General features: G+C 35.4%; 1 protein-coding gene across 1 annotated transcript; it reads right to left on the reverse strand.

Annotated features, from left to right (window-relative positions):
• Positions 1–6752: 6752 nt before the first annotated feature.
• On the reverse strand, positions 6753–9861 carry LOC138338574 (uncharacterized). Its single transcript, XM_069289550.1, has 4 exons — positions 9261–9861; positions 7938–8418; positions 7549–7673; positions 6753–6940 (listed from the first exon to the last, which is right to left on the reverse strand). Exons 1-4 carry the CDS (start codon positions 9859–9861, stop codon positions 6753–6755), a joined length of 1395 nt encoding a protein of 464 aa, XP_069145651.1.
• Between the last annotated feature and the right edge of the window lie 735 nt (positions 9862–10596).

The following is a 10596-nucleotide window of genomic DNA, read 5'->3' on the forward strand; positions in this document are numbered from 1 at the left end:
ATTGAATAATTCATAATTTGTTCCTTTTAAACACTGTTGGCTAATGATGAATCAGATTTTGTGAGGGGTATTGGTAGGAGATACACATGTTGTTCTAGAACTCATTAATGCCTTCTTATATTATTTCCACACGTAAACAATGTTACTGATTTGCGTAGATAAGATAAGAAGGCATAAATCGTGAAGATTTGGTTACTGGGAGGTCGTTTTCTTCTTATCAGTGTCGCACAAATATTTTTTCTCACTACACTTCTCTCGCTTATTAATTAGTTTTGCATATAATTGTGTAACCCTATGTATTTATTTTAATATATTTGTGACAAATACTATTGGATTTTTAAATAAAGTATGCACTTAGCCGTTAGCTACTAACTAAAATTAATTATTTTAAAACACCCGTAATTACACAATCCTAATTAACAAATAGCTTAAAAATTTCCGACCCAACTTTGCAAATTGATCAAAAGTGACTCCAGCCAATACCGAGATCGGTAAAATGGTAATATTATAAAAATTTCCAAAAATGACCTTCCAGGTCTGGGTGATTACATATATAAATAATGCTAAATCAACATCTCTTTCTCCCTTTTGAGTTTAAACTTTTGAGCAAAAGATTGAGATAAGCTTAAATATATATACACAATTTTTCCTTTAGGTGATGCACACAAAAAAAATTGACATCTCAATGAAAATCTATAATATTGTGTTAAGAAGTTCTCGATCAAGAATATGTCGATCTATTAGCATTCTCTCCAATACTTGGGAGTTGGCTAACAAAGATTTACTCCATCTCAGACATTCTTCATATAAAATTTTCTTGCTTAACTTACTCGAGGTGATCAAATGTCTTGTCCTATAAATATTCAAATTCAAGTGATTCTTCAGTTTTACTATATACCATCTTCATCAAAAACCTAAAAAAATATAACACAAAGTCAACTCTCAGATCATTGAGATACCAAAAAAGTATGAAAAATAACACATATAAGAAAAAAAAGATAGTTAAATCACTACAAACATTCATATTAAAATATTTCAAGTTGGGAAGCTTCCTATCAATGAAAAAACACACGAACTCTCATCATATTTCACAAACAAAATGTTATCTAGGTAAAATTATTTGATGTTATGAGGATTAAAGGGTTTCGATATTTTGTTGGTTAAATAATATAAGCTTCCATACGCTCTTTGCTTCATAAGAAGTTTCCTATATTTGGAATATCTCCAAATGTAGGTTTGTAGTATTTTGAGTCTTTTTTTCCATAATTATTGATTACTTATCGCTCTTTTGGGATTTAATTTGAGAGTCGACATTTTGTTATGTTTCTTAGATTTTGTATGAAGATTATATTGATCCAGAAGAATCATTTGAATTCCCAAAGTTTCTCGGATATGACATTTTATTCCGTCCTTTTGTTTTAGATTTCTCTTTGTTTCAAGTCTTTAACCTTAATCAAGAATAAGCAATCTAGCCTTTAACTATTTAGAGGAATTTAAAATATGATTTTATACTTTTAAGAAAAGCAAAGAGGTTCTATACAAGTATATCACAATTTGTAAAACATTTGTCAACGATCACAAACTAGCCAGATTATTTTCTCATAGAATGTTCCCGAATAGACAAATAGATAAACTTAAAACTGATGTTAGAATTGACAAGAAATAGTTATAGAAAGAACAATAGTATAAATCAAATCGAGAAGAAGAAAAGGGGCAAACTTGAGGACAAAATTGAGAAAATAATTTGTTGTTGATTTACCTATAATCATAGGTGAAATGGAGCGATGTCCAGGAAGGCAAGAATGACGAATTGGCAAATTTATTAATTATTCTATTAATGAAGCCTAGAAAAAAAATTTCGAGGAAGAATGGGGGGATTTTGTTCCTTTGTTTTCAAGACTACTATGTGTATTGAGTTTCTTACTTCACACATAGTACCTTTCTCTGTACATTCTATACTTTTGCCCATGACGGGATATATATAGTCGAATCTTGTATATATTCTATGCTTTTTTTTAGATAAATAGATATTTAATTCTTTTATGATCTTTCACTAGATGTATTGTTTTATTGATATTGTAATACGACTAATGATTTGTGTACATTCTACACTTTTATCTTTGACTAAATATATGCACATTAAACCCTTCTTTGACCTTTAACTAGATATATTAATATAATTAATGGTAGTTTTTCATTCATGTATCAAAAGTCTAAGATAAAATGTTGTTGTAATATAATTAATGGTTATTTTCCATTCAATACCAAAAAGTCTTTTGATTTTATTAGTGATAATTTTTTTTCTTTCAATACCAAAAAGCTCTTTTCATTTACATAAGTATTTTGTGTTAAAAACACTTTTTCCAAGAGAGTAAAAATTATGATCTTTCTGTGTACATGATTATTCTAAAATTGTTCACTATGATCGAGGTCAAACTCTAAATAAGTTTCTAATTGTCCTTTGTAACACCTTAAGAATTCTTTCCTATAGTTTTGCCTCTATTCTCTTGATATTGAATAGTGCTACCTTATAAATGAATTCCTAAACATAAACTAGACAACAGCTGTAAAAATCTGAATCTAGTATCAATCAAGATCTTATATTCGAACTTCTCCAAGAAAAAAAATTAGCCATCAAAAACTAAAATACCCCTACATAACCAAACTACAATAATCAGAGTTCACTGTACCAATCTTGTTTGTTCAAAACTTCTTTTAGTTTTATAATGTTGGTTGTTTTACACCTATAACAATATTAGGAAATTACCCCGGCACACACACACACACACACACACACACACACATCTCCCAGTGGAGCCGAGCCATCTACTTCTTTAAGACCTGTTCCCAGGGATGCAGATCAATATGCCTCGGAGTGGGAAGGAAATTACCCCGGCACACACACACACACACACAAACACACACACACACACACACACACACACACACATCTCCCAGTGGAGCCGAGCTATCTACTTCTCTAAGACCTGTTCCCAGGGATCCAGATCAATATGCCTCGGAGTGGGAAGGAAATTACCCCGGCACACACACACGCACACACACACACACACACACACACACACACACACTATATATATATATATATATGTATATATATATATATATATATATATATATAATATGGGACGTACTAACTATCGGATTCAATTCATTGTTGTAAATTTTTTGAAATGCCTAAATTTGACGTGAACTAATTGAGCAGAAGCTTGGTGACAATTGAATGTAAAGTATACAAGGGATGAAAGATTGAATCTAGAGTTACTTTTTTTAGTTTTATTATTCAATTTTTGACATCCTTCATTACATTTCTTATTATGTCACTATAAATGTCTAGACACATCTATTATTAGTTAAGATTAAATATACTACGTGCTTGTTGTTATGCATGCCAATCAGAAAAGGAAGTTATCGCAGACATTGGCAATTGTCTTTTGAAAACAACTTTATAAAACAGAAACATATCAATCAGAAAATAATTGATTTTTTATTAAAAACATGGTTATAAACACAAAGGATTCAAGGATAAAATCATACATTTCAGAAAATAACATGATAAACGTACTTTTTTTTCTACAGTACATATGATTAATTCATAAATTAAAGTTTGTGTACCTTTAGTGTAACTTTCTTTTTTGTGAAAAATGACAAATTATTGAAATATACATGAGAAAAACTATATACAAAACTATTGATGTTATGTTAGGGATTTATTTGTTCCCTTATATAAAAAAGTAAACACATGTCATAAGATTAACTTTAAAAATGTTGGGCTTATAATTAAAAATTAAAGGTCTTTAATACAGAATTGACACAATGAATTTATGATTTTGTTATTCACCTTGTACCGTAAAAATAACATAGTAGTTTTGGTTTTTTAAAGGAGAAAAGACATAAAGTGACATCTGAAGTTGTTCCTAATTTTTAAAAAGACATCTTAATTGTGCAGATGTCTTATTACCCCCCTAAACTATTCTGAACAGGTATTATTACATCATTTTTGGATCAATTCCAAATTTTAAATGGCAAGTGTAATCACACACCAATCATTTTGTGACACATGTTAATTCAATTTGAAATATTTTTTTTAATTTCAAGTCTTTCTTTATTTCTTTGTCTTACTTTTTGACTTATTTTATTTTTATTATTTTTATTTTACTTTCATTTCAATTTTTAATTTATCTTCCATTCCAACTATCAAGCTCCCTCAATTTTCTTTCTTTATTTCTTCTTCTTCACCTCTTATATTCACCTAACCCCACACTCATATCAAGTTGAGCCCCTCCATTTTCTTTATGTTTTCTTCTTGTTATTTTGTTAAATTTCTTACTTTTCAAAATTATACTATTTTTTAGACTTTGTTGAGTTATTGATAACAAAACTAATTATTTTTCTATGAAAGATAGAAAAAATTGAAGGTATCATCATTTATTTATCTCAATTCCACATAAATTCAAAACTGGAAATGATAATTTTTAAAGCATACGAATTCTCTAAAAAATTGAAAAAATTTAATTAGAATTTTGATTAAAAAACTAAATAATGTCTACTAATCATCTTGAAATCTAATGGGTTTATCACATTTTTCGAAATGTATTAAAATATCTAGATATAATTTTAAAATTAAAGAGATTTAAACTAATATTAAAATAAAAGAAAGATGGAGTTGTGGTAAAAATTGACATTGAAAGTGAAAAGTCAATGAAGATGACAATGAATTATTGAATTGTAACAACCCAAAATGAGCCGCGAGTGGCACCCACACTTATTCTCCTAGGTGAGTGAACCAACAAATCTAACCCCAACATTTACCAGTAACTCATTTATAAATAGTAAAAATAATGCGAAAGATCCAAAACTTATTAACGAAATCAATTAAATCAACTTCTAAAGTTAAATACTTATTATTCCCAAAATCTGGAAGTCATCACATCAAGAACATCTATCCTCGAATTTCTAAATCTAGGTGTATTCAAGAAGATAAAAATAGTAAAAAGATGGTCCATGTCTGAACATCAAGACGTGAAGGAGAGAATTCAGCACGAGCTAGGAATAATAGCTCACCTTGAATTCTGATATGCTGAAGACTGGCTAGATCTGAGGACGAGTCGAAGTCGATGGCATGCTTTCTGCAATCCACAAGTTACAATGAAGAAAATTACAAGTAGGGGTCGGTACAAGGAACACGTACTAAGTAGGTATCATCGGCCAACTCAAAATAAAAAACAATATATGCTGAATAATAATATAAAATCAACCACAATACTTAACAGGTGACAACCAATGAGTATAAAAACCATTGGCAATAACACCAAGCACACCTTTGAGGACAGAAGCCTCCACACCATACTCATTTGGGAAATAGGTTCTTCGAATTTGAGTATATTAACATAATTCAAAATTCATTCTCTTTTTCATTATCGTGTTGGAACGTGACACTCCGATCCCCTGTTACTACCGTGTCAGAGCGTTACACTCCGATCCCCTAATACTACTGTGTCGGAACGTGACACTCCGATCCCCTAATACTACCGTGTCTGAATGTGGCACTCCGATCCCCTAATGCTACCGTGTCGGAACGTGACACTCCGATCCCCTAATGCTACCGTGTCGGAATGTGACACTCCTATCCCCTAATGCTACCGTGTCAGAATGTGATACTCCGATCCCCTAATACTACCTTGTCGGAACGTGATACTCCGATCCATTTATCTCATTATTTTAGTTCATCAAGCCTTCTTTATGTCAAGCCGTCATCTTAATGGAGAGGATTTAAGATTGAAGATTCAACAGTCTCATAATTCTGACCACCACAATTACACAATCACAACATACAAACACACAATCAAGCATACAGAAGACTTTACAATACCACCCAATACATATGGATCACTATTTAGAGTTTATCTATCACATAGAAATAAACCATAACCTACCTCAACCAAAGAATCATGATCAAGCAAGCTACTTCCCAATGCCTTTGCTTTGATCTTCGTTTTCACTCTCTCGCTCGTTCTCCCCTCTTCCTGTTCTTTTTATTTTCCTTCTGCAGATTTTTTTTCTTTTACCCTAATTATCATATAATCCGTTATTATAAAAGTAACCCACTATTTATTTCCTTATTATCTTCTTTAACCCCCAAGTAAATAAATTATTAAACTTACCCCACTAATTCCATAATTATAATCATGAATAGTCCAAAACACCCCTTTAAAAATATTAGTAGAAATCCGACCCAGTCGGGGTTACGCCGCTTGTGATGGCCCATCGTATCTATGATGGTCTGTCCTGCAGGTCCGTCACAAAGTTCAGAGAGTTAAATTTAGTAGTGAATTTACGCAACTTGTGATGGTCCGTCGTATCTACGACGGTCCGTGTTGCAGTTCCGTCGTGAAGTTCTGAGAGTCGATCCCAGTACCCAAATTTAATAGTTGAAGTGTTTTGGAACGAAGGCCCTTGAAATACCGTCGTGCCTATGACGGCTTGTCCTACCTGACGTCGAGGGTAATGAGGAGATCACCACAAGAATTTACACAAGTATGGGACGACGGAGTCCATCACGGTCCGTCGTGACCATGACGGTCCGTCGCGTGATCCGTCGACCCAGTCAGTTTTTATCAAACATAATTCTACTGCTCAAACAGACTAAAAAAGTTGTTACAATAGATACCAATTTACCCATCGTTCATCCTCGAACGATCATAGGAAGAAAAACAACGGCGAGAAAGAGTACATTAATATGTAACGAGATGTGGATATGTTTCTTGCATATCAGCCTTATTATCCCAAGTGGACTCTTCAACTGGCCAATTCTTCCTTTGAACCTTGATAGATGCAATCTCCTTTGATCTCAACTTGCGGACCTCTCTATCTAAAATAGCAACAGGCTCCTCCTCATAAGACAAATTCTCATGACGAAGAACTGAATCTCAACGAATAATGTAGTTTCCTTCCCCATGGTATTTTTTCAGCATAGACACATGAAATACCGGGTGCACTCCTGAGAGTCGTGGAGGCAATGCCAATTCATAAGCCACCTCCCCCACGTGCTTCAGAACTTCAAATGGACCAATATACCTCAGACTAAGCTTACCTCGCTTACCAAACCGCATCACCCCTTTCATGGGTGAAACCTTCAGCAAGACTTGCTCACCCTCCATAAAATCCAAGTCCCTAACCTTTCGATTTGCATATTCTTTCTGCCTGTTCTGAGCTGCTAGAAGCTTCTCCTGGATGAATTTTACTTTATCTAACGAGTCCCTCAGAAGATCAGTAACCCAAGGTCTAACCTGAAATGCATCAAACCAACCAATGGGAGACCTACATCTCCTCCCATACAGTGCCTCAAATGGGGCCATATCAATACTTGAGTGATATCTATTATTGTATGAAAACTCTGCTAAGGGTAAGAAGTTATCCCAATGACCCCCAAATTCTATCACACATGCACGAAGCATATCCTCCAACACCTGAATCGTTCGCTCAGACTGACCATCGGTCTGAGGGTAAAATACAGTACTATGATCCAACCTCTGTCTGATATGATGGAAAGTGGAACTCTATCCAACCGAACAGTTTCTGAGATATAGAGTTTGGCTAACTTCTCTGCATTGTAGGTAACCTTGACCGGAATGAAGTGAGTAGACTTAGTTAATCTGTCAACGATTACCCAAATAGAATCAAACTTACCCAATGTATTTGGAAGACCAACCAGAAAATCCATCGCAATTCTTTCTCAATTCCATTCAGGAATTGGCATTTTCTGAAGTGTTCCTCCGGGCCTCTAGTGTTCATACTTTACCTGCTGACAATTCGGGCACTGGGCAACAAAATAAACAATGTCACGCTTCATTATACTCCACCAAAAATGTTGCTTTAGGTCGCGATACATCTTGGTTGCACCAGGATGTATAGAATACCTTGAACTATGAGCCTCTGTAAGAATAGTGTGAATCAAATTATCAACACGGAGCACACATACCCTTGCCAGAATTCTCAAAACGTCTTTCTTATCAATTACTGCCTCTTTAGCCTCTCCTCGTAATAACATATCTCGAATTCGGTTCAGCTTCTCATCATTAAACTGTTTTGCCTTAATCTTGTCAAGAAAAGAAGATCTTGCCTCCACACAGGCCAAAAATCCTCCCTTCTCTAGTATTTCCAGCCTGATAAAGTCATTAGCCAGAGTCTGAACCTCTCTAGCCAATGGGCGTCTAGAAACCAGTAAGTGGGCTAGACTTCCCATGCTCCCTGCCTTTCTACTTAAAGCTTCTGCCACAACATTAGTTTTTCCTTGGTCATACAAAATAGTAATATCATAGTCCTTCAGTAGTTCCATCCACCTCCTCTGCCTCAAATTCAAATCTTTCTGAGCAAAGTCATATTGTAAACTACGATGATCTGTATAGACTTCACACTTGAACCCATATAGATAATGTCTCCATTTCTTTAATGCAAACACAACTGCATCCAACTCCAAATCATGGGTCGGATAGTTACGTTCATGCACTTTTAATTGCCTCGAAACATAAGCAATTACATTCCTCTCTTGCATTAGCACTGCACCTAAACAAGAATAAGATGCATCACAGTAAAAAATGAAATCCTTACCTTCCACTGGCAAGGTAAGAATTGGTGCAGTAGTCAACAAGGTCTTGAGGCTCTGGAAGCTTTCTTCACATTCGTTCGACCATACAAATGGAACATTCTGCTTAGTCAAATTTGTCAATTGGGAAGCGACAGAAGAAAATCCCTTGACAAATCGACGGTAGTAGCTAGCTAAACAAACAAAGCTCCTTACCTCTCTAACATTAGTTGGTCTTACCCAACTATTCACTACTTCAATCTTAGATGGATCCACCATCACTCCATCCTTGGAAACCACGTGCCCCAAGAACGACACCGAATCTAGCCAAAACTCACAGTTGGAGAATGTGGAATAAAGCCTTTTCCCCCTCAACACTTCCAATACAATTCTCAAATGCTCCTCATGTTCTTTCCTGCTCTTTGAGTATATCAGTATATTATCAATGAATAGAATGACAAAGAGAACCACATATGGCTTAAAATCTCGTTCATCAGGCTCATGATAGTAGCAGGGGCATTCGTAAGCCCAAACGACATTACTAAGAATTCATAATGCCCATACCTGGTTCGAAAAATAGACTTTGGCACATCTGCTGCCCGTATTTTCAATTGATGATAACACGATCTCAAATCAATTTTTGAGAAGGTACAAGCACCTTGTAACTGATCGAACAGATCATCAATGCAAGGAATAGGATACTTGTTCTTAATAGTTACCTTTTTCAGTTTTCTGTAATCTATGCACATCCGAAAACTTTCATCCTTTTTCTTGACAAATAAAACAGGTGCACCCCAAGGGGATGCACTTGGTCTAATAAAACCTTTACCTAACAACTCCTGAAGTTGGTCCTTTAACTCCCTTAACATAGCTGGAGCCATTCGATAAGGGGGTATGGAAATGGGGCGAGTACCCATCTCCAGATCAATACAAAAATCATAATCCCTATCTGGTGGCATACCAGGAAGGTCTGCATGAAACACATCTAGAAACTTACGGACTATCGAAATAAACTCAATCAAAGGTACTTTGGAAGTATCATCCATGACATGGGACAAGAAAGCTAAACAACCCTTACTAACCATACTCTTAGCACGAAGAAAAGAGATGATACGAACTGGAGTGGAAATGTATTCTCCCTCCAACACTAGCGGATCTATCCCAGGCTCTGCCAATGTCACAATTTTAGATTTACAATCTAAGATTGCAAACTTTGGAGAAAACCAAGTCATACCCAGAATTACATCAAAATCAACCATCTCTAGAATAATCAAATCTACATGAGTATTGCTCCCCACAAAAGTCACAAGACAAGACCTATACACCTTATCAACTATCACAGACTCACCCACAGGATTAGAGACACGAATAGGCATGTCAAGCAAATCACAAGGTAAATCAAGACCAGTAGAAAATGAGGAAGATACATATGAAAATGTGGATCAAGGATCAAATAATACAGAAGCCATGCAATCACAGACCAAAAGATTACCTATGATAACAGTATCAAATGTCTCTGCTTCAGACATCCCGGGTAAAGCATAACAATGGGCCCTATCACCTATCTTCCCGTTGCCCCTACCATGTTGTGCTGCAGTAGTTCCAACTTGCCCGCCACCCCGAATGATTTGATGACTACCATTACCTTGACCACCACGTCCTCTAGAATGGCGGCCCCTACCATGACCACCTCTTCCTCTAGCTATTGAGGGTCTGCAACTCTGTTTTGGACAATACCTCCTAATATGTCCTGTCTCTCCACATCCATAACATTCTCTAGAGTCAAGCATATGTCTCTAAGAGAATGACGAAGTCTGGGGATAACCTCCAAACTCAGAGAAATGCTGACTGGTCTGTGATGGACCCCCAGGTACAGCCTGCAGTGAAGATTGAATAGGACGGGCTGGGTAACCTCCTGAACTCTTCCCTCTTGAGTAAGAACCACTAAACTCACCTCCTTTACGGAACTTCGTAGATGTAGACGCCATTGTGAA

Source organism: Solanum lycopersicum, chromosome 9, assembly GCF_036512215.1.
Source record: "Solanum lycopersicum chromosome 9, SLM_r2.1".
NCBI classification, from domain to species: Eukaryota; Viridiplantae; Streptophyta; class Magnoliopsida; order Solanales; family Solanaceae; genus Solanum; species Solanum lycopersicum.